Source organism: Charadrius vociferus, unplaced genomic scaffold, assembly GCF_000708025.1.
Source record: "Charadrius vociferus isolate BGI_N301 unplaced genomic scaffold, ASM70802v2 scaffold103, whole genome shotgun sequence".
NCBI lineage: Eukaryota > Metazoa > Chordata > Aves > Charadriiformes > Charadriidae > Charadrius > Charadrius vociferus.
The window spans coordinates 3,668,508-3,693,035 of record NW_009648061.1 but is presented as its reverse complement, the minus strand read 5'-3'; the positions used below and the strand labels follow the sequence as shown (position 1 = coordinate 3,693,035).

General features: G+C 39.9%; 1 protein-coding gene across 1 annotated transcript in view; it reads right to left on the bottom strand.

The window, feature by feature from the left end:
* Positions 1–17,479, bottom strand: part of DAP (death-associated protein) — a 47,536-nt gene extending 30,057 nt beyond the window's left edge. Inside the window, exon 1 of the mRNA XM_009883747.1 lies at positions 17,388–17,479. Within this exon, the coding sequence (XP_009882049.1) occupies positions 17,388–17,470 (83 nt within the window). The 5' untranslated portion in view covers positions 17,471–17,479. The remainder of the gene's footprint in view (positions 1–17,387) is intronic.
* Positions 17,480–24,528: the final 7,049 nt, after the last annotated feature.

The window sequence follows — 24,528 nt, the reverse complement described above, 5'->3', positions numbered from 1 at the left end:
CAGTGAGCCTTGATGGAGCACACAGCAGCAGCAGGACATTTGTACCTCAGTGGTGATTCCTGGGAGCAAAGGTCGTAAGTTTAAAGGCACATACAGAGGGAAGACAACATTTTTAAAGCTAGCACCTCTGCACTTCTGCTTACCCAAGAGCGTAACAGAAACCCAACTGCCTTGCAAGGCTCCTCAATAGTATCTCACCTCACTCGGGCTAAGTTGAAGCCAGCCTGCTGTCCTTAAAACATGCCTGAGCCCCTGAAGAATTGTTCATATATTACCCAGAGCAGGAGACACTGCAGATACCTGGGGATAAAATCTAAACTGGCGCCTGGGGTAAAAGAACAATTGCCTGCAATTTCTCTTGGATGATCACAGACAGGTGGGAATACAATCCAACAGTATTTCACAACCAGTATTTTTTAGAAGCTGCTTATAGAAGTAAACATTTATGCTGCTTTTGTTTACTACGACTAGATCATAAATTAACACAGCTGTAGTTTCTAACTCAGAATTGGGCTCACATAAACAGAATTACTCACCTCTACAGAAATGCAAGGGGAGAAAAAGTCAGCCTTGTCCCCCCACAAGGCTCTTAACTCTTTTCTCCTCAAGAAGCTAACACAAATTGCAGTTAGAGGGTTATCGTATAGTCTGCAAATCCAGAAGCACTACAAGCTGGTTCCTGGCTGGCCTGGAGAGTTAACACAGGGCTCAAACTATACCTGTCAATAACCTCAGGCAACAAATTCCTCCTTGCTGGTGGAAGTGTGGAAAGGAGGTTAATTCACGTTCTGGCTGCAGCCTAGACTTCAGTCATTTTATCTGATAACCAACGCAAAACTGTTTTAGCCCACAGCCAGGGCTGCAGGGTGAAGCTTGCAACAGAGGCAGAGCTACCGCTACAGAAGAGAGATTTAACTGTTCTACAGGTTGTCTGACTCCACTGACAGCACACTGCCTCCACTCTTCTTTCCCTCCCCACTAGCACGCCAGAGACACAGGAATCTCGTCAAGATGGCAAGGTACCACATGAATATTTCAGACAGTAACCAGACTGCCAGCCGCTCGGAAGTGTTTCAATGTGTGAGGCAAGGCAGAGACTACAGTGCAACTGAGGGAATCTGTATCGGTTTCTCACATTGCAGAGGTATTTGATCATAAAAAAAACCTCTCTACATACACACAGCCAGTTTGCGAGGAGACCTACCAAGGAAATTCACTGATGTCTTCGTAGCTCATCTGAGAAAGGCCACATGATAAGTATTTCCTTTCATTGCCTTGTATTTTCACTGGATATTCTAGTCTTGTGTTATGGTAGTAGATAAATAGAAGCATCCCACAACACCTCTCTACATGATCTACTGATACTTCTATTAGATCCTTCTTATTTCACAGTACTACAGAATAATTTAAATTGGAAGGGCTTTGTAAATGACCAGTCCAACCTCCTGCTCAAAGTGGGGCAACCTTGCCATGCCTTGACCTGTCAACTTTTGACTATCTCCAAGGGTGAGGATTCTAGAACTCTCCGGGCACCTTTTTCAGTGGTTGACCACCATCATCACTATAGTGGGTTTTTTCCTACTTATGTCTAGTCAGAATTTCCCTTGCTGCCATTTGCATCTGTTGACTTTTACCCTTTCATTGTGGACTTCTGGGAAAATTCCACCTCCATCTTCTCTATAACTGCTCATTAAGTAGTTTATTTACCAGGGAATGTGGTGATCAAGTTCCCTAGAAGGGCTTACTTCTTGTCTGTTTCAAATGCATTTTGAAAACACTGGTAACAAGACACCAATGCTTTGACCAATTTCTGCTTCCCTAACATGCTAAAGTGCCCTAGTAGGTGAGAACGGCTTGACTTTTGATTTCTTAAACTACTCTTTCATGTCATTTTACCACTGATGTATCTGTGCCCAACCTTGCCCCTCGCCATCCCAGCTCAATGACCCCTCTCCCCAGGTGGGCTCCAGCCCTGGCTCACTGTCTCCCCTGCTTTGGTGACAGCAGGTGCCCCGAGGACAACCCATCCCTGCTGGGGTGCGGTGGGGCTGCCCCTTTTCTCCAGCAGCTGCCCCTGCCACACGTGCTACTTCACTTGCGGTATCTTTCACCTGGAGAGAGTATGGCTAGCAGAGAGGTGCCATTAGTATTTTTTGACTAAAGAAATTGTTGGATTCTCTGCAAAGGCTTTTATTACTGTAGCTGGTTCGCAGTTTATGTCCAGTCCAAAAGATACCTTGCTTTTGACAATACACAATCCTCCTTAAGAGGCTTTGATTTAAAAAAAGCATCAGAGTAATTTTCCTGAAAAAAGTGCTCTGTAAAAAAAGGTGACTTCCAACATGGATTAACAAAAATAAGGCTCACTACTCTGTCAGGGTTACCTTTATGTTGCAATACTAGCCACCAGTTTTGCCTCTCCTGCCCCTAGCCATCAACTCATGGATTGGTTAAGACTGGGGGAGATTAGGAAAACCAAAATAATGGAGGTTCTCGCTTATCATGCAGCTTTACAGGGGAGAGCTCTGAACCGGGGCAGCACAAGCACTGACGGGAGCAGACAGGTCCCTCCTGAGGTCAGAGCCACCCACCAGCTTCAGGTAGGGTATGCACTTAGAGCCTGGTGACTGTGATCTTGTTCGAACAATGCGGTATCACCACCCACAGGCCAAGCACCGACCCTCAGCACTCACCAGCCTTGCTGACACCCCCTTGGTTAAATGCCCTAGCAATGGTGAGGAACTCCAGAAGGACATCACTAAACTCTGCAAAAAGCAGCTTTGTATTACAAAAAGCCACTGGAAAAATCATGGAAAATAGTTTGCTGAGGGCTACTAAATACAAGGACACGAGGCCGCATATGTTCAGAAGATGCTTTTTGCCTCAGGAAATACTGCTGTTGCTCTAGCTTAAAGAGATTTACCTTTTAACGCCATTGAAGTGTCTCTGGTCCCAACTACTGTGTGAAAATGTGACAGAGGTCAGTTCGGATCATTTTGGGATTGTTTGTAATTACCAGCTGATGAGTCCTACCATGGAAGTAAATATTTACGCTGCCAATACTACTTCTACCAAATGTGAACTCTTCCAGGACATTGTCCCCAAAACATCACCACTTCCAAATTACTCTAAGATGCCTAGCAGCAGATGGACCACAGACTTGCATCCTAAATGAAAATTATCACACCAGGAGCGCAGGGGTGGGGAGGTGAAGAGCTCATTACTGAGTATGAAAGAGTCATGAACGTCAAGTACTACACACTGAACTAAAGCAACTGCACTCTGCATAAAGATTTTTCAGACTTCTTCCCATATAGAGCTATTTCATCCCTTCCAACAGTTTACTTAGGGAAGTCAAAGTAAGTGATGGATATACAGAACCAAATTAAACTTTTAGATCAAAACCGTCCATGTCTTGACATCTATCCAAAGATTGACTAGTCTCATTGTAGACTTTATTTGCAGAGACTACGCTAGTTAGACTAACATGTGGCATTTAAATTTTTCATCTATATTTACCAGGTTGTTTTCTCAACTTTCAACTGGAAAAACACAGACATCTCTCTAGAAAATCTCTGCCAGGTTTGTGGTAAAATTATTTTTTTCAGACAACTCTTACATTTCCTTCCTTTTCCATATTTCAAAAGCTAAAACATGTTTTTGGGGTGGGTTTTTTTTTCCCCTTTTAGACAAACTGATTTTGGCGGATCATGAATCATCAGCTAACACTTGCAACTCTTATCTCCCTGTATTTAAGAAAGAGGAAATCAAACTGAGAAATGTATAAATCAAAGTTCTTGTCCTCTCTTTGCTTTTCATTATTTTCTTGTATCTGCTAGAAAAGCTCAGTCTGCGTTTATGCCTATGACTATAGTCTGAAGAAACCAGGAAAGAATTGATCACATCCAGTTTATGCTATATATTAAAGATAATGGATACAAATCTAAGCAAAGCCTGTGAGAGTTAAGGTGATAACTCATACATTGCTATGCCAAAACTGAACTCCTGGAAGCATTCCTTGGCAATCAAATCTTAAAAAAAACAAACCAAAACGAACAAACTTATACATGTGTCTTTAAATCCCCCCCCATCCCCTGAGTAATTCTCAGAATCTAGCCAGGAGAGATTCCCTGAGGTACTGTAAACAGTGTCAGGGTTATTTCAAGCAATTAGATTTACATTTTCTCTAGCTCTTTTTGCCTAGGGAATCTTGCCAAGACTAAAGGTATTAGTAACATTAAGTGCAACAGTGGTGAATCCAGAGAATAACACTGCTTTTGAGTCGTTCCCTGAATTTGCTACAGAGCCTATGGATATCCCACAGAAACCAAACAGGTATAGGATGCAAAGACCAGATCCTCATCTAAGGCTACGGAGGTCTGCTAGCACCAGCTAAGGATCTAGCCTACTTATGCTACTTACAACAGGGTTAAAGCAGCAAGAAATTTGTTAGATAAATTTAGAAGTCAGTTTTAGAATGCTTTCCTGGAAGGTGCTCTGATGCAGGTTTCCAACTTTTCAGGTTCCTAAAATCAACCATACATATTCTGCAAATTGCTGCAGCAGTACTAGTGGATTGCCTCCACAAATCAACTAATGCCACCATGGCCACCGAGAAGCAATATTCCCAAGTACTTCTCTTATTTAGCATCAATACATAAATCTTTCATGAGGTCACCATTGCCTCCCAACACGCATATGTCTCTACTGAAATGGGAACTGACCTTCATGTTAAGTCCGTCTACCATTAGCCACACAGTGTTAGACCACACATTCACCTTGCTAACTCTGAGCAGGCAGCAGTGAACCCATGGGGAAGGAGATGATGTTGGAGCACGTAGAAGAGTGGTCTTGAGAGCGCTCTCCAGAAATCTGCTGCTTGGGAGCTTCCCAAGCCAGAGGCTATGTCCTTGTATTTAGTAGCCCTCAACAAACTATTTTCCATTATTTTTCCAGGGGCTTTTTTTATCCAAAACTTCTTTTTGCAGAGTTTAGTGATGTCCTTCTGGAGTTCCTCACCATTGGTAGGGCATTTGACTAAGCAAAACAGCTCTGTATCACCTGCAGACTTGAAGATTTCACTGTTTACTTCCTTGTTGAGGTCACTGGCAACAATCAATGCTTTCACTGTTTGCATACATGAAGTCATATGTCTACCATTCCATAAATATGGCTTTTGTTTATTCATTCAAATCCTGATGCATGAATATTTGCCCAGAAGCTTGGCTCAACACTGACTTCTCTACTGAAAGGCGAGATGGGTTATGGAATTTCATGGCAGTAAACACTCACTGAATTATGGCAGACTAAACATAAACTACGAAAATTCAATAACTCCAATGTTAGCAAACATCATCATAAAGGCTGTGAAAACCTGAGATGACTTTTGATAGAAATACTGCTGTTAGGTTCCTCGCACAGACACTTTGTCCTGTTTGATAATCTTCTTTGTCACCACACTTTGTAGTAACATAATTAAGTTCAAATAAAAACAAATAAATAACACTTATGTCACAGAAGCGCTCTCTCTTAAATAGGTACAAAGAAATAACTTAGAATCAGAAATATTAAAACCAAGCATTAAAACCAAGCAAATAAAGAGTTAATTTGTTTCAGCAATGTGAGTGGTTAATTAGATCCCCTTCCAACCTAGATGATCCTATGATTCAGCATATGAATCTATTACTTAATTCCTTTGTTTGCATATTTTTGCATGTCACCTAGCGAGTGTAACAGTGTTAGAAGACTTCACTTCAGGATTTTCTACAGAGAAAATGAGTGGGTTTTCAAGGTACAGTTACTGTAAAGCTACCCAAATAGGGGTTATATACGTTGGCTAAATATTTGATGCGACTGGTATTAAAACCTGAATGAATGATAAAGTGAAGAAAAAAACCTTCCAGTCTATTTGGTATGCGCAGAATTCCAAAAAAATGCAAACAAGGCTCCTGCTTAAATAAACTGAGTTACCATGGGATATGGCAGAAGACACTCTTGAGGACCAGAAACTGGAAATAAAGCACTGGAATAAATCAAGTATCATAATGATGGAGGTTAACAGTGGGATCCTACAAGAGTCTCGAAAAGAAGTCTAAATACCAAGATGACAATATATGCTAATGTTAGTGAATTATTCTGGATTAAAAAAAATGCTGAATGTATACAGTTACAAGGGATCTCAGAGGAATCACGGAACAATAAAGTGAAAGAGAAAGATGACACCTTGATAAATACAAAATACACATACTGGGAAAAACAATCCTAACTGTACATACATAATGATGGGCTCTAGAACAGTTATGAAACTCAAAAACAAGTGTTGGAATCATTGTGAAAAGATTTTTTAAATCAACATCTTAATACCCTAAAGGCAGTTACAAAGGCAACCGGAACACAAGAACAATTAAGAGAAGGAAAAGAAGCAGAAAAAAATAGAACTATGCCAACGTGTAAGTCTCTGGCATGCTTTTAGGTAAGAAATGTGCATATGCTCAAAAGAGGGCTAGAGAAACAGGAACCAGGTCCAATGACAGCGATTTAATATGATTAGCAAGTCTCTATGCAGTAATTTGGATTGCTAGATGCAGGGAGAGTTCCCTGGGCTCATTCTACACCATCCCTTCTTGTACACTGCCCTGAAGTACCATCTGTTGGGAGCGCTGCACAGGTAGACAAGAACAGAGCTTTGTGCCGGCCCTGCATAGCCATTCATGTTCTTTAAAACAGAAGAGGAAGAGATTATAATGAAGTTATAACTCCCTTTCCTCATTGTATTAATAGTTCTTTTTTGTAGAAGACATAGCAACAGGCAGGGAGAAGTATGAACTACACAGTGTCTTAAAAAGCCATTAGCTAATAAACCTACATAAATTTAAAAAAAAATGCTGGAAAGGAAGACAAAATCTGGTGCATTAGTTGTGAGCAGTTATCCTCCTACTGGCAGGGAAAACCAGTGTGCCTTAAACTTGGAAAATTTCCTCTTCCCAGTAAAAGGTATTAAAACCTGAAAGAATTATCAAAGCAACAACAACAAAAAAAACTTCTAGCCTATTTGGTATGCACAGATTTCCAAAAATGCCAGAAAGACTCCTCATTAAACTGAGTTACCATGGGGCACAGTAGAAAACACTCTTGAGGATCAGAAACTGGAATACCCAAACACAAAAATGACACATCACTGCTTTAAAACATATATGACTATTACATATCCTATTTCTATACAACTATGCAGCTCCAAAACCTTTTTTTTTTTTATTTCTTAGTCTGACACAGAAAATATAAAAGAGCCAAGTCCTGATCATCAGACCAGCTATGTTGTTAGTCAGCTCTGCATAGGAGGAACATGTACACAGAGGTCTCCCAACATTAGAACTCTTCACAACAAGAAAGGCGATTTTAGGAAAATATAACAGGAAAAGGACAACTGGCAATCATTAATACAGAAATAATTTCAAGGGTAAGACACGACACAAGATAAGAACATTAAGACTGCGAAAAAAAGGCATCATAAAGGGAGATCCTCCAAAGGGCAGCAGCAGGAATAAATACTACATTATCAGCAGGACTGCAAGTTTTCCGTAATTGTGCTTGCTTACAAGATATGAAGGAAAAATATAGTATTAACTTCAAGCCATCTAGAGGTGATCCAAACCATCCCAATACAGGGAAGGAACCAGAACAGCCGGTGTTATCAGCTAGAAGGCCTATGTTTGGACAAAACAGCAGAACATGAAGCTGCACTCTCTTAGAAGCTTTTGCGGTTCTGGCATTTTTTGCCCCATTGTAAACTTGAACAAGAATAAAAATCTTTCAAACACACCAGCAGAAACAGAATTGTGTAATGTCTGAAACCAGGAAATGAATTCTACAGCAGTTTTCAAAGCAATAAGAATGGTAAATTTCATTTAGTCAAAAGCCTTATATAGCCTTATGTAGAAGAATTTGTGGTAATGTTATTAGTGTCACTCTTGATATAAAACAGCATACACATGGCTACATACACTTCTCTAGAATCACAAGTTTGCATAATCCCAGAAGTTTAAAATACCCAGTTCAGTTTACTGACATTTCAGTCCATCACCTCCAATACAAAAGCAACATTTTAACAAACAAGTCAAAGTCTATTATATTGCATGCAAATAAGTTGCTAATTAGCAATAATACGTTGCATATTAGCAAATATGCTAATATGTTGCATGCAAAAACAAAATATTTTTTTAAAAATTAAAATCTAGCAATGGCAGCTTTCATAAGTAAAGTAATTCAAAATACTCTTGATCCTAACAACCACCAAACAGTAAACACAGTTTATCAACACATTTTCTAAATGCTAATATGAGGTTACAGTCTCAGGAGAGTGACCGTCAGGACTGGAGGACAATCAAGCTCATTATCAATATTTAAGGTGTACAAAGATGCACACACTCAGTAATGAAATTTTGCTTACCAAATTATTTCGAAGACTTTCAGTAGTTCCAAATGCTCTCAAAAGAAACACTACAACTTAAGCTTTTCTGGCAAAACAGTCTAGCCCTGCCATTGTAAAACCAGGAGCTTTGGACTTATTATCAGAAATAAGGCTTTAGAGTAAGCTTTAGAAAGCAATAACAAGCATTGACCACTGCAAAGCACAATAAAGTGTTTGTCGTAAATACAGTCCTCTGTATTTGTCATGTTCCCAGATTGAAATTTATAATTTGAGAAGACACCTACACAGGTATATTTTCAGCGCACTGTTGTTTGCAAGCTTAGTGATACTTCCCCCCACCCTGGACAGAATCCCAAGGGAAGTAACTGGAACATTGTGAATCAATGCCTCAAGACTTGGGGAAGGCAAAGTCCCCCTGCTGCAAAAGACAGCAGTGACACCAAACCCACTGGGACTTTGGGACTGTCTGACTCAGTACTGCAGGACAGGGTGCTACATGAAGCATGCCATGTGTCTCTCCATAGTTGAGAGCTAGCCTAGTATTTCATTATGGCTCTAACAATTTAAAAAAAAAAAAAAAAAAGCAGTTACATTTCAAGATCACTAGGGAAAAGATCGAACCACTTTGGTTGCACCCCGCAGCAACAGAACCAGCTCCTCTTTGAACGCGCTAACAGCCCTAGGCTCACTGTATCACATATATTCTAAGGAATGAGTCCCACAGAAACTGAAACTCATCAGAACTAAGATTTTTGTGAATGTTGCTTAAGTATTTTTTACTAATTACCATTTAACAGGATACCTGTAACCAAGATGTAATCACTGAAATGTTACAATAAAATCAGGAGGCAGCAAGCCTACTGCAGGGAACACTTTCCCATTAAGTAATGTGCTGCAACGAACAGCTCTAGCAACTGCTACAGCAGACTAAATAAAACTCTGACGATAATATAACAAATGTTTTCAGTGCTGCCTTTAATTATCTCTCACGTATCTACTGCTTCTAGCAGCAGCGTCCTGGGAACAGCCAAGTGAAATTACCTCCTGTTTCACTCAATGACTGTTAACAAATGATAATTCTAAGTTTATTTTAATATTAAACTGCTTCAAAGTTCGGTGCCTGATGCAGCTGAGGCAGAAGAAACTTAAGGGAGAAGAAGGTGCGACTTGGAAAACTAGATCCCCCTCCTTGGCACACATGGTGTCAATCTCACACACCTCCTACTCATTTTCAGCTCATGGTGACTTCACTTCAAACATAGGGTTTTGATTCTAAATAAATGAGTAGCATCTGGTCCGCTGGCAGCTTTTTCCAGTAGAAATTCATACCTTTAGCTTTAAAAATGCTCTCAGTGTTGCTGAACATTTAAATAATAGAGATTGGGGCTTAGTTGGCATAATGAAAAGGATTTGATTATACTTATGGGTTTGGAAATTTTTGTGGTTCATAATGTCTATGTAATATCTGTTTCAACACTGTCTGTGCCTTCAAACTGGCCCGGTCAACTGCATCCCATGCACTGAAATACTTCACAAAGATACCAAGAGAAAAGCACAAAGCAAAATGCCACCACTCCGTCTATTAGCTTCAGACATTTTACTTTTCCATACAGACATGGAATGCTCTGCTAACTAAGCTGTGCCACTCGTAAGATACTATTTCCCATCCGTTTTCCTCTCGCATATGACTAAGCTTTTCTCACTTTCCTCATCACACAGAATACAAATTACAGACTTTCATTCTTTTAAAATCTTTTTCTTACACCAGCTTGGCTGACAATTCAGCTCAGCTTTCCAGCTAATTTCATAACACAGCATATGTTTCTTTGGGACAGAACCCGGATCTCGCTGAGCTGGATGGCATATCTTCTATTCACTTTGAAGGGGGGAAATATCAGGTCTTTTTTAGTTCTTTCACACATGCACACAGTACTTCAGGAATATGAAAAGAGCTATCCATATAATGTCATAACTAGCACTTACACTGATGGATTTATCAACTTACTGCTTCAATCATCAAGAAATACTGGAAGCATGAAACATTCTTTCAGAAGATTCACATTTTCCTGTATGAGAATGCTTCATTCATAATCTTGTCTAGCTTTTTCTCCATTCCCTACATTCACTGATATTTCCACTTCTTAAATGGAGATATTCACAGCCTCTTTTCTTGCCTTACAGTAGTTCTGCATTTAAAAATCAGCATTGAATAGTCTGTTCTCTGTACTTCTAGTTAAATAATATATAACCATATATGTGCTTGATGTGGTTCAACACAGGTCAGCAATTACTTTGCTACTTCTCTCCAAGTAACTGGTCATCTGCAGAAGGTATTGTTCTGAAAATCACATGAAAACTGCTAATATTGGGTTTTGGTTTTATAGTTAAACAAATTATGCATATATAAACTTTTGCAGACTTGAGCATCTGCTAATCATAACTAATCATAAAAAACACTGTGCAAAAGATTAAGACATAAAGATGAATAATGAGGCAGGAAAATGCATCGAAGGCAGTATCACTTATGTAAAGGAAAAGAGTGTGACACTATTAAGAAGCTATTCCCTTAATTGTGAAGTGAATTCAAGTCCAAAATAATAAAGATAAGAAGGAGGAAGGAAAAAAAAAAAAAAAGCACTAAGCCCAGAATCTTTTTGGAAAATAAAGATGTCTTGGAGAAGATAAGAAGCTATTTCCTTCATTGCACTATGTTCTGTATTGTGCCTAATAATATTACAAAGTCACGGTTGCAAATTTTTTACAGCTCTTTTGCCAGCAGAACTTCCTTTTAGCCTTTGGAATATTTAGCCAAGTATAGAAAAAGTTACAGTACCATCAAACTCTGGTATGACAATGGGATAACACCCAACGTTTGCTGCAGTTCGCATTTTTCCCAGAAATTGCAATCCTGGTGTTCCCAGCCAGGTTGCTTTTTCATTGCATTGCCCCCAGACATCTCACCCTCTAAGGCCAACTGCCTCCAAAGCTCCACATCTGAGTAATGAGAGCTCAAAGGCCAAAGACGTGAATAAAACCCCTCCAGAGTCATACCAATTATATCCATACATTAACTCAAATTTCAGTTTTTATATGGTCAAGCATAAAATGGCAATATAATCTGTGAACATAATCTTTGTGTAAAGCCACATCAGCTCACAGAGGTAACAGAAGTGGGCCCCCAAAAGAGGGGAGAAAAGAGGTGTTTTGAAAAGCGGAAGAAGAAATGTGAATTCTGTTAAAGAAGAAGAGCTAGATGTTGATGGATGCTTGTACGCAATATCAGTTCACTCCAGAGTTGCCTCCACTGACGTAATACCCCAAGGGACCTTTTAAGCCAACACTTAAGTGGCCCTGCTGCCAGAAAGGAAACTCAATCACTCCTCTACCCAGCAAAGCTGTACATTCCCTCTCCAAAAACTTCAGCAGAAGATGTAGCAGACCATCTGCCCCAACCTGTCTCTTTCTTTTAACCTCAAATATTCACCATGTGGAGTCAATGCCAGCTCGCTTTTCAATATTTTGGTTGTATAGATGCGTGAACACAGGTAAAGAGGTTTCTTTCAGCTTTATGGTGGTGAACTACACGGGAGAAACACTAATGGACTATTCACCCTGAGTATTTATGGAAGTACAATGCTACCTGTTTATGGGGGTTTGGTTTCCATGTTTAACAAGCTGTAAAGTATCTCACTTTTTTTTTTTATTTTGCTTGGAACTCCCAAGATTTCCCTCTGTCAAACACCTATTGACTCTACAACAGACATTAGAACTAACTGGACTGAAACATCTTTATTTGTGACAGAAACTACCTCCTACAGGACTTGTGTGCAAGCGAGCTGAACACTGGACATCATTTCCCAGGTCTTAGCTGTGCTAAAGGGCAGCTGTTCCCAAGTTAAAGGGTCAGGACTTTAACTTTACAGTTCACACCCCAACTAAACAACCAGAACAACAGGGTGAAATACAAGAGAAACAGTTTGAAGCATTTCCATATTTAGGGTGCAAACAAACATACAAACCTGCTCTAATGGCTTAGTTGTATAATCTACTTCACACTTCTTTAAATTGTGCCAGAGGTTTGGACACCAAGGGTCTTTACAAGGCAAAAATTAAACATATTTCAATGACAGCTAAATCTTCAGGGGCAAATAAAAAATGGAAATCATGCCTGTGGCTTGCTTCTTGTCAGTTACAACAGAGCAAAGTGAAACAAAAACAGTTTTATTCTGGAATGAAAGTATATACCCACAGCCTGATTTTTTGAGACTTCCACCACACTTCTAAAAGAAAAAAATCAGGCACAGCTTAACTAGCATATTCAGACTTAACAAGTAACACAGAGATACCTGAAGGATGACAGGGGCCTTCGACGACAACTCTCTCGCCATGGAACTGCGTAAGTACTGAGACCGGCTTTTTGACATACGGACACCCATATGCTTCATTAGCATGACTTTGCTTTTGAGTCACCACATTCTAAATTATCCTCTTAATTTTTTTTCTTTAGCCCAATGAATACAGCTAAGGCCAATGTCCACATCCTAAACTGAATTGAAATCCAGGCTGCATAATTTATTCTTTCTAGAGCTAACAGGAAAGTCAGACATAATGCTGGATTCACAATCTCCAGGTAAGTTTAAGATACAAAATACATACAATTTACATACGCATACTCAGAAACCACTCTACTGCATTTATATTTAGTAATTAAATCCCTGTAATTACCCACTTTGTTTCACAAATACAACAAAAGGAAAGAGTCTTTAGACACGAAAGCCTTTGCGGTTTACTGTGTTTGTTAGAAGACAAAACAAGCCAGATATTTGCTTTAATTTTATTTTTATCCAGATGTTGATATATAATTATAGTTTCTTTTACTTGAGGTCCCAGACTGGCAATTAATGAACCTCTTGTGCAAAACTGAACGAGCAGCTCTCACTTCAAATTACTCGTCTTTCAGGAGCATTTATTATGGCTAGAGTCAGATGCTGGCACAGGAATGAGTGCGATACTGCAAATCTCAGTTAAACATGCATTCTAATGAAGCCCAGGACTATGGGTAGACTACTTATTCCAAATATTTTCTATGACAACATACAGTCCTGAAAAATGATGCTTTCTAGTCATAACCCTACTTCTAATTTGTATGTTTCACCTTTATCTAGCATCAAAAAAACCACCTTCCGGCAGCAATCAGTTTGACTGACAATCAATCAAAACTTGCATTGATTTGGTTTTCCTGGATATGGTTGCAGTTTTAAGCAATTACAGAAACATAAGAAAAATCAATAACGGATCAGACCAGAAGTTCATCCAGCCAGTATCCTATCTCCAACCAGGCTGATCAAAATCACTGTTGTTCTGAAGAACGTGGGCTGAGTACCCCAACTGACAGTTAAGTTTACCACTGACATCTTGACCACAGCAGTGCCACTGTTTTTGGATGCCACAAACATTTTCTTAGTTTACCTGAGCCACATGATGCAATCCCTCCCTTTTTCATTGAGTCTTCTCCATATAGTCATATCCAGCCATTCCTCTTAAGTAAAATTATATTTATACCAGACATACAAAATTCTTTCCATGACTATTCAAGGCTGAGAACTGCCTTGTTGGAAAAGTTTAAATTCGTATAAAATCATCTTACCACATACTGTTTTAAGGGATCACAAAGCACCATTATGACAAGTCAGTCTATCATTTCATGAAATGGTAGGCTGTCATAACAATTTTATTTTAGGAACGAGAACTGAATAAAATACTTTGCAGGGTAAGTTACAGTAACTGCACTGCAAGTTGCCAAACAACTGAGAAAAAGAAACGCCAAGAAGATATACCTGGTGAATGTTACTTTAAAGTTACCTTTATCACAGCACAGTTAGCTACTTCAGGGGTGTTTACCTGTATCAGCCTCGTTTACATTAGAACTAGAAACACTGACCCAATGTCCTGTTCTGCTAGCACACTGCGAAAACAATGCCAGCTGTCTCCAAAGCCACAAATACTTCTATGAACACTAGCCAAAAGCTTTCTTGCTGAGCAGCTGCTCAGATTCCTGCCATCATGGGGAGGACATGTGCCCTCAGAGCTCCCAGGGAACTCTGGGAGACCTCAAAATCTTACTGCCAATTCCACTAATCTGTCCTCAACTAAGCCTGCAATGAGATTTAAAATAATCACTCAATCATCCCAGCCTCCCTCTTCACACACACATACAGATTACTCCTCTCTGGTTTATTATTTTCTCTCACATCATTGTCAGCTGCCCATATCACCTGATAAGGATTGCCTCAAGGGCTGTTTGCTTCTTTTGACTTTGAATGCAATAGGGAGTAGAGATTGCATCATAGAAACGATACTGTGAGAGTAGAAAGTTAAAAACACAGATGTCTCCCCATCTGCTTAGCAAAGGGACATAAAATATCAGCTAGCGAAGACCGAAAAGTACATATATATTGGTGCTGGAGAAAGCAGAACAGAATGCTAGTGGCCTCTGCTTCCGTTCCTGATAAACCAGTCCCCATCTCCTGACAAACCTCCCTTCACAGGCATCAGAAATCCCAGTGTTCTGGAAAGGCACCGTGAATCACCAGGAGCAGACACAGAAACTCCAGGAGACTGCACCTTCCAGCACAAAAGCAGCTGACGTGCTGCAAACATAATTTAATTTTGACAAACAACAACTTTATGTACTGTGGAGTTTGCTTATTCTGTCTACAGCTAAATAACTTCTTGCTCACATCCACAGCTTGTACAGTCACCAGCTGAAATATTCCCACAGGCTCATTAAACCCTTTCCCTTACAGACACAAAGGTTTCCCAGTTCTACCAGGAAAACAACTTCTCTCAGACTTGTAAACCAACTTACAGTTTTGTTTTATAATTTGTGCTGGTTCCCATCTAACTATGCTCCTTATGTCCCTCCAACCTCTTTCTTTCTCAAGAGGATTAAATCATAGAAATAAAAAGTTCAGACCAATGCTCTTTGTATTAATACTCAGGCTTGAGAATCATTGCATGCACAAATGCCTAATATGGACCGATAACGTATCCTGTACAAGAAAACCAAAGCAAAGTGCAAATTTTGACAGTAACCTGATCGGGTACCCAACGGAATGGATTTTGAGGTGCAACAGCTAACTACTCCCTAGTTAACAAGGTAGCTCTAGAGGTCATTAAACTTTCTCCTCTGGCTTTAAAGCATAAAAATTGCTCCCAGACCTGCTTTACAATATTAATATACACTGCGTATTTGTCAGCATCTTAAGATCAGGAGCGAGTGCATTCCTCCACCTGATCGTTCTGTTGGCCACGTGTTGTTTTGTACTGTGGATTGGTCTCAGGGCACTTGACCTGGACTCCTTGAAGATGATGCTAAACTGGGACACACCTAACACACAAGGAGACACCTAACACACACCAGCTAGGATTGGTCCTTCAGTCCAGAAGGCCAGACTAAATAATTTCCAAAACACACACAGTGTGAACATGAAGTCCCCAGCACCAACTGCTTCCCTCTACAAATCTGCTTCTATTGTGCCACCCCACTTGCTAAAGCAGACACAGCCACAAACACCAAGGTTAAATTTTAACTTTTCCCTGCACTATTTGAGTGCGAGGAGAAAATCATAATCCTGTTTGAAGAAAGGATAAAGCAGGTAGCTATATTGTAACAGAGGCTTAGAACTGTGAACAGGCATAAGAAGTCTTCTCATTTGGATCCTAATGAGATTCCCTCACCATGAGGTCGGCATGCCAAGGAAATGCAAGAATAAGTAGGTATATAACACACCTTAAATAAAAGGATGTATCCTGAAGCAAAGTTTAAATTAGCCACAACATATGATTCCTTCCTTTGGGCAAAACCTGACTGCAATAAAAACTTTGTTCCAACTTACATTCCACTGAACAGAAATAGAAGATGACCAATTCGCTTAATGAAGAAATGGCATACAGTTTTGTTTTCCTGCCTTTCATTTGAATATATTAATTAAAATTACTTTTCCCTTCTCATAATTTCCTAGACAAGTTGTGATTTAGTAAATAAACATGTTTGTTCTTACTTACAGAGACATTTTCACAATTCCTATTTATTACCATTGTTTTACATGCAAAATAAACATTATATAAGTCAGTCTAGTTACCAAAGCACAAGCATGGCTCTAGTGGAATTTTTTTTCCCCTTGAGCAAATAGCAAGGACAAACCCATACAATAGGCTAGTACACAAAGATTTCAGCTAAATATAGCCTTGGCCACAAAGAAAAACAGCTAGCCAAGGAAAGCAGCACAAAATCAGGTGGCTTTTGTATGAACAGAAATAAAGCAACAGTCCATTGAACCTCCCTGTTTTCACTTCTACACAGCAGTGGCTAGCAGTTTTAAGCAGATTTATTAATCTACAGTAACAACTGTTTGTTTTGGTATCCTCCACTACTAAAACTGCTAAATTCCCACCTAAAATAAAAGCATTTTGGAGAACTATTAATAGCATTTATTTTTATTTGTCTTTTAAAAAGCACTATTATTGTCAAATACTTCGCAGAGACAGGAATATGGGCCAAAGGGTAAAAGGAATCAGCTGGCACACAGCAAGGCCACCTCATATGCAGATTGACAGCCTCATGCTTGTGATCAAATGTGCCTAGCCTCTGTATTTCTGCACAGTGTGAAGTGATGTTCAGAGATTCAGGAAAGGTGTTGCTTACTTTAACTGTACTTTTTTTCTCTAACCTTCTCTTACCTGGCAGGATCATTTAAAGGAGGCTCAGCAAGGTAAAAACTTCCAAATTCCCCAGTTCTCTTGAAGGAGGATATAACTTGTTACCGCTTTAAACCAATTTTATGATACAAAACCAACTGTATCTTTGATTTGTTATGGGCCAGGAAAACAAAACTGGTGAAAAGTTTCAAGGTCATGGAAATTTGCTGTAGCACATGTACCAAATCAAAATGCTCACCTGCTGGTTTCCCAGTCTTGGTCATCCTTATCTTTTTCTTCTTTGGCATCAGAATTATGCGGGTGTTTCTGCACAATCCGCATCCCACCAGCTTTCACTGGAACAAAAGTTAGAGAGACACAACAAACCTCAGTCAAATCAGCACAAGTGAAGAACATTTTAAGGATGAGGGAGGATGTTTAAAGCTGGGGAGGGACTTTTTACAAGGGCATGTAGTGACAGGACGAGGGGGAATGGCTTTCAACTGGAAGAGGGCCGACTTAGATTAGATATTAGGAAGACATTTTTCACTGTGAGGGTGATGAGGCACTGGAACATGTTGCCCAGAGAAGTTGTAGAAGCTCCATCCCTGGAAGTGTTCAAGACCAGGCTGGATGGGGCTTTGAGCAGCCTGGTCTAGTGGGAGGGGTCCTTGCCTATGGCAGGGGGGGTGAAACTAGATGATTTTCAAGGTCCTTTCCAACCCAAACCATTCTACAATTCTATGACGACTATCCCCTCCCTTCTCTTGCCCATATTTTACAGAATAGTTTCATAGTAAACACAGTTTGAAAAAGTGGCCCAAAATGTTTAGAAGTGGCAAGCATGAGGAACAGCCACTTCAGGACCGCACCTGCCATTCTCTTTCACATCATGCCATCTTTGCTCATCCTGAGAAGTTGCAGCTCATTTTACCACCTGCTTCCGATACCATTTTAGAAAACTCAGCTCTGTTTAAACTCTCCCCCACTCCTGTAAACTTGCAGCAGACAGAAGAAGAAATGGAGGTTATGGCTTGCATAACACTATGCAAAAGGCCACAAATGGTCCCATGAAACAGGAAAGGATGAAGAACCTCACTTGTCATTTCAAGTTAAAAACTACAGCTATAACAACAGCATTTATACAAGGATGTACTTCATGAACTGTATAATAAAAAGCAAAGGTTAGGAGGGCTCTTAACTTGCATTTAGAACAGAGCTTTTTGTTTGCAAAACATAAACATTTACCTATTTCAAATCCTTATACTGATTTAGTTTTAGAAATTATGCAAACGTGAAAGCATCCCTTTGAAACGCAAAACAAGAAGTGAAAGCAAATCCACTTATGTTCATAATTTATCCCCTCCAAAATGAAATATAAAATAGGAACTAAGCCAGGCCTAACACTGCAGCTACTAAGCAGAGCAACAGGCAGGCTGCTCTTGATCTGCTTTCTGTTTTAATATTATATCTTTGTTTTTTTTTCTTTAACCATTGCTATACACGCTTACAGGACAGCACAGGATAAGACGATGCATCTCGTTAGCTAATTGGATGGGTTACACTACTATCAGCAACCACATCAGAAAACCACTATAGAGGTCAGGAATCAATACAACCACCTACAGATGCGTTGGTTTGTATTTCCCACGGCTGCAACACAGGCGGCCTCGGCAGAAATGTCACAGCCCGAGCAGGCAGGGTGCCAGAGCCGAAGGGGCTCTACAGGGCGGCGAGGGCAGGCTGTACTTCTGACAGCCCCCCAGTGCCCGGCCACAGAGGGATTAGGGCACCTCACAGCACTTCGATGCTAATCCCCAAAACAGGTTTCGGTCTCAGTTCTTAACGAGGACAGCAATGGAAAGGACACTCTAAGTTGTACAGCCTGAGTGAAGGCAAGCAGTAAAGAGAAAGTGACCTGCCCTAGGAGAAAGTGACAGCCCTTTGGCCCTGGGATTTTTTACACAGATTTTAAGCTTTGTGTGATATTTGGAAGATATCTTCTGATAAGAACTTCTGATTCAATAAAGGACATTAACTAAAGACAGGCAATCAACAGGAAAAAAAAAATAAAAATCTTTTAAATTAAACCTGTCAAAACTGTGTCCCCTTACCATGCATTAAAAATAAACAAAACCACAAAACTAACCATTTTGTGTTCTCTCTCCAGCATAAAATTTATAATCCTTAAATTAGTGAGAAATTTTTCACACAGGACAAGGAAAGATGGAAAGGTTAGGCAATGAAATGTAGTTTTAAAAATGAAACAAAAATTAAAATTCCCATTAATTTTTCTTGATGCAAACTCCTTAGAAATGTATTTGTTTGCAAAAGCAAACACAATGAGTTCTGTCAAGTGCTTTCTTCTTCTAACATCTCAGTTAATCAAAGTGATTGGTATTTTTTATTTACTTTAATTTATAAATTTAAAATCATTGCACAATCAGTTCTTATTAGGTCCCTTTCAAATTACTTTTTGTGGAAGATGCTGTCTCCACAGCAACATCTGCCAGGTTACAAACAGCACTTCTAAACAATGCACGCATGCTCCCACTTTCTTCAACATCTAATAGACAACTGAAGAAAACAATACCTGAAGATTTAGTGCTAATTTTGGTGGTCTAAAATCTCTCTCAGGCCACCACCCACTTGTTTTCCCCTTATCTGTCACTGGCAAAGATATGCAGCTAACATGTTCAGATTTGTCAGTATGTAGAATTAACAGGGATTAAAAAGTAAATAACCAAACAATTAAAAGGCATAATAGTGACTGACCAATGCAGTAACTTAGTAACTTCAGTAATCTGATTTTTGCACTAATATCAACCAGCATAATATAGACAACTAAAAGTACATTGGTGCATAACTGAATAATCTTTAGTAATCCAGGGTTACTGTGCAGGTCTGGAAAACCAAAAGAAGAATCCAACAAACAACTGCAGTAATAACGTGTATTTCTGAGACCAAAAGTTCAATAATTAGATCAGCATCCTGAACATATAGCTGATGTACATCTCTGCCACCCATGACATAGCATGTTCACACCCAATCTAGTTTCAAGAGATGTAGCTTAAGAAGAAAAATACCCTCACAAGAAAATTCACCTTCCTTTTTGTCCTGGTTTGAAGTAAAACAGGATGAATTTTGTTCAGTAACTTTACTTTTTAGCTAGGCCTCTTCTAACTACTGAAATGAACAGCACATTGTGCAGACGCTCTCAGAGTGACAAGACCCATGTTTATAGTTGATGCAAAGGCACAGTATGCAGAAAGGCTCTTGCTTATACTTATTACTATAACACTCAAGGGCAGATAACTTGGTTATTTGCTCCATTGGAGGGCTGGAAGCAGAAAAGCATAGAGGGGTCCCACCTGGGGGGAGGAGCAGACAGGACAGGTGACCCAAACCTGACCAACAGGGTATTCCATCCCATCTGCCTCATGCTCAGTATAAAAGCTGAGGGATCAAAGGGTCAGCTCTCTTTCTTCAATGGCCAGAATCCGAGGAGAACTCTGTTCATCCGCCTCTGATGCTGATCTGGAATCCAGTTCCCATCCATCACTTGAGTCCAGTCTGAGACTTCCCCAGTGCCAGCCAGTGATCATCATCCTGGGAGCTTGATACGGTTTTCTGTATATTTCATTATTTCTTTTTTATTTTATTATTAATAATTCATTAAAATAGTTTAGCTCCTTCTGGACTCATAAGTCTCTTTTTTCCTCCTCTGCCTCTCCCTTTGAAGAGAGGTGTGGGGAGCATCTGTCGCTTCCATGGTGGCCGGTTTGGCATAAACCACACTTTTCAAAAGGTTTCAACCTAGCTACACTACCTCAGGGTTAGACAGCGAGAAGAAATGACCACCAAGCTAAAGAAAAACCCACTCCATTTGTGAGATTTTCTTGGGACTTATGAGGATTCACCTACTTCTTACTCACCTAGCATTTACTACATTATTTGACAGATGCTTACCATGGTGATTTTGTGACTTATAAGTCATTCTTAAAAGAGAAAGAGCTCAGATTTCCTTATAGTAAATCCTGCACTGAGCAGAGAGAGAATTTAAATAACTGATACACCACCTTCCAGAACACTGCCAGAAATCAGTACCCAGAAGAGAAGGGTGCCAACCACATGGTGTTGGGATTAGGAAGAAAGCCATTCCTGCGCAAAAGAGGGATCTCAGGCTGTAGTTGCACAGGAGAGGTCCAGTGGGACCTGTGCTAAGGCAGGATGGGACAAGGAATAGCTCCTCATGGTGGTGATGGCCAAGAGGCCACCAGCCTCTAAAGTGTGAAATAGAGGCATCTGCCAGCAGACTCCAAGAAGAGCAAGAGCACAAGTCTGTTTGCCCCGCTGCTGAATTAATAATTAAAATCCAAAACTCAGCTCTTATCTGTCACATTTTCCCCCCCTGAGAGGCAGATGGGACTGTCTTGTTTGTCCTGTGAATGCCAGCCTGCGTTCCTCTTAAGGGTATGACTCCTCGTTTTGGAAATGTATTAAACAACTGTGTTAATCAATTACTACTCAAGATGATCTGGAGTCGGTAAACATTCTCAGTCTATTTACCTTTTTTTTTTTCTCCCCACTGCCATGCTTCGTTCAGACTGCACCCAGTTTCCAAGACTGAATTCTGAAAAAAAAAAGACCCACCACGCCACAGCCACACCAAGCGCCTGGAGAAGCACCACAGCTCGGCGAGGGCTCCGGCCCCAGCTCGCTCAGGTTGCAGACCTGAGGCAGTCCTTCCTGGGGAAAACCTCCAGCTCTACCCAAATCGCCTGCTGGTCACAGCAACCGGACAGGAACTTTTAGAAATCCAGAGTAGAACCATGAGCTTTAGCAGCTCCCTTTTTCCTTGCGCATAGTATTAAATATTAACACACAATTTATTTCTTATGTTCTGTATAATAACAGACTCCATTACATTGATAAGATGTATGAAGAGCCAGGATGGAGGAAAACGCAAAATATGCCATTCTGCAAGCTTAAGGGAGCATACATTATGATCTGACAAAACAAGAACGGAAGTAAGAGTTATACCTTTGTTTCACAGAAACCTTGGCTCAGAGCTATATTTTTTTAATGTAGAAAAAAGCACATAACCATTTTCACGAACCTACTGTAAAGGTTCATAAATAAACTATTAACACAATCACCTTGCTTTATTCCTCCACAGTATCTACTAGAAGAAATGAACAGCTAAAAGCATAATTACGGAGACCTCTTTAGAGGACTGCAAGCTGTACAAACCTACTCGGCAACGTATTATAGATGTATTGATCTCACTGACAGATGGATATTTAAGAAAGCTTAAGTTGGAGCCGTCTTAAGTTTCAGAAAGGAGTTCAAAGTCGCTTTGTGCATACTGTTACCAGCCTGAGGTCTTGAGGTTTCGTGGAATTGAGGTCTTCCATTTCATTATCCTTTGTCTTTTCAAGTGCTTTTCTTGTCCTGGTCCCCCCACCCCTCGCCCCCGCCATGTGAAAGATCAATGCAGGGAAGAAGCTAACAGGCTGCACGAAGTCAGCAAATGAGGGCTAACAGTGCATATGAAAAACAATGGATTTGTCAATTCTGCTTTAATTTGACGATCCAAATCCTTCCTAACTTTTACAGGTCTAATGCATACTCAGTGGGGTACGACACATCCGGAATTACAGGTAGGTCTTTATACAACCGTGTGCAGCGAAACCAGAGCTTTTAAGCTCCATTAGTCAAAAAAGACCTCCTATTCTCATCTTTGCCTTGCTAGGAATTTGCCTTGTCATTTATGAACACAATTCCACCTGTGTTTATGTAGTTATCTTTTTTTTTTTTTTACTTTTTTTAAGAACTTTTTAACTTTCATTTTATTAAAATTTGTTTGCAAACTGCCCTGTTGCATTATTATTCTTCAAGGATCTAAACTGGCTTGAGATAGCGGGTTAAAACCTACCTTCAGCCCCTATAGTCAGCACATTTATTGTGGATTTTCTAAGTGTTAAAAGACCACAAGGCCACTTTCCCCTGCCAACCAGCTCAGAACCATCTTCTTCCAGAAAAAATCTGAAGATACAGTAAAGTAAGAGTTTTTTGTGGCCTCAAAGACAGACTTGGTGTTCACCTTCCTTCCAAAGCTGAATTGTTGCATACTCACAAAAAAACCCCTCAGGGATGCTAACTATCTTGAAAGGCACATAGCTGAAAAAGTTCTTCAGTTCATATGTAGATGCGTGTTTTACAAGGGAACAAAAATAATAATACTGAAATACTCTGACAGCAAGGGAAACCTGTACGGTACTCCAATTGTGCTTTCCACTGTGCACCGCTAGTTTCTCATGCGGCCTACAGAGGCTCACCTCAGGTCTTTAAAAAAATTCCACTTGTTTCAAAAGACAGGTTTTGAAGTGAAACTCTCAAACATGCAACATCAGAAAATACAGTTACAAAGCATCTAAGTGAAAATATCTGCCAATTATCCTTCGTTCCCTTTCCACTGATGCTGCAGCAGGAAGACAAAGCTAAACCAACCTAAGGTCTTAACGATCCCTTCACACTGAAGCCGACGTTTACCCAACCTCAAGGCAAGCCAACTCGAAGGAGCTAGAGCAGCAAAAGCTGTCAACATTGGGAAAGGTGCTTTGGTTTGGTTCCCGGAACCAGCTCACCAGGAGGTCACGTAAGAGCCAATGCCATGGCAAGGGATGCTGCAGAACTGGGATGACTCTGCTCAGCCAAGAGATCAGCTTAACTGTACTGCTGAACTGTGTTTGCCACGCAAAGCAAAACCATTATTTCTCACTTCTATTACCCATTTAAAGGAATTTCAGGTCCTCTTTATAAAGAGAGCAGAATTCAATTAGGGTTCAAAAACTGCTTTCAAATTTAGCTTTAAATCTCACCAAGTGATTTGAATATAAAACTAAGCACCCTGTGAATTACAAATTTCTGCATTTTTTCTGAACTGTGTTTGCCACGCAAAGCAAAACCATTATTTCTCACTTCTATTACCCATTTAAAGGAATTTCAGGTCCTCTTTATAAAGAGAGCAGAATTCAATTAGGGTTCAAAAACTGCTTTCAAATTTAGCTTTAAATCTCACCAAGTGATTTGAATATAAAACTAAGCACCCTGTGAATTACAAATTTCTGCATTTTTTGACTGTAGCACTTTAAAAAAAAAAAAACCAACAACCAAACCGAACTATTCCACCAGGAAACACTGGAAGACACATGAAAAGTTGCCGGTGCAGCAGCCAAAGTCCTTTTTTTTTTTTTTTTTTTTTTTTTTTTTTGGAAAAAAATAAAAAAAAAAAAAAAAAAAAAAAAGAAACAACAGTAAAAAACCAAAACCTCGGAAGCTTTTAATGCCTAAAGAACATGAAAGCTTTTTTGTTTCACTAGACCCGCCAGTTGTGC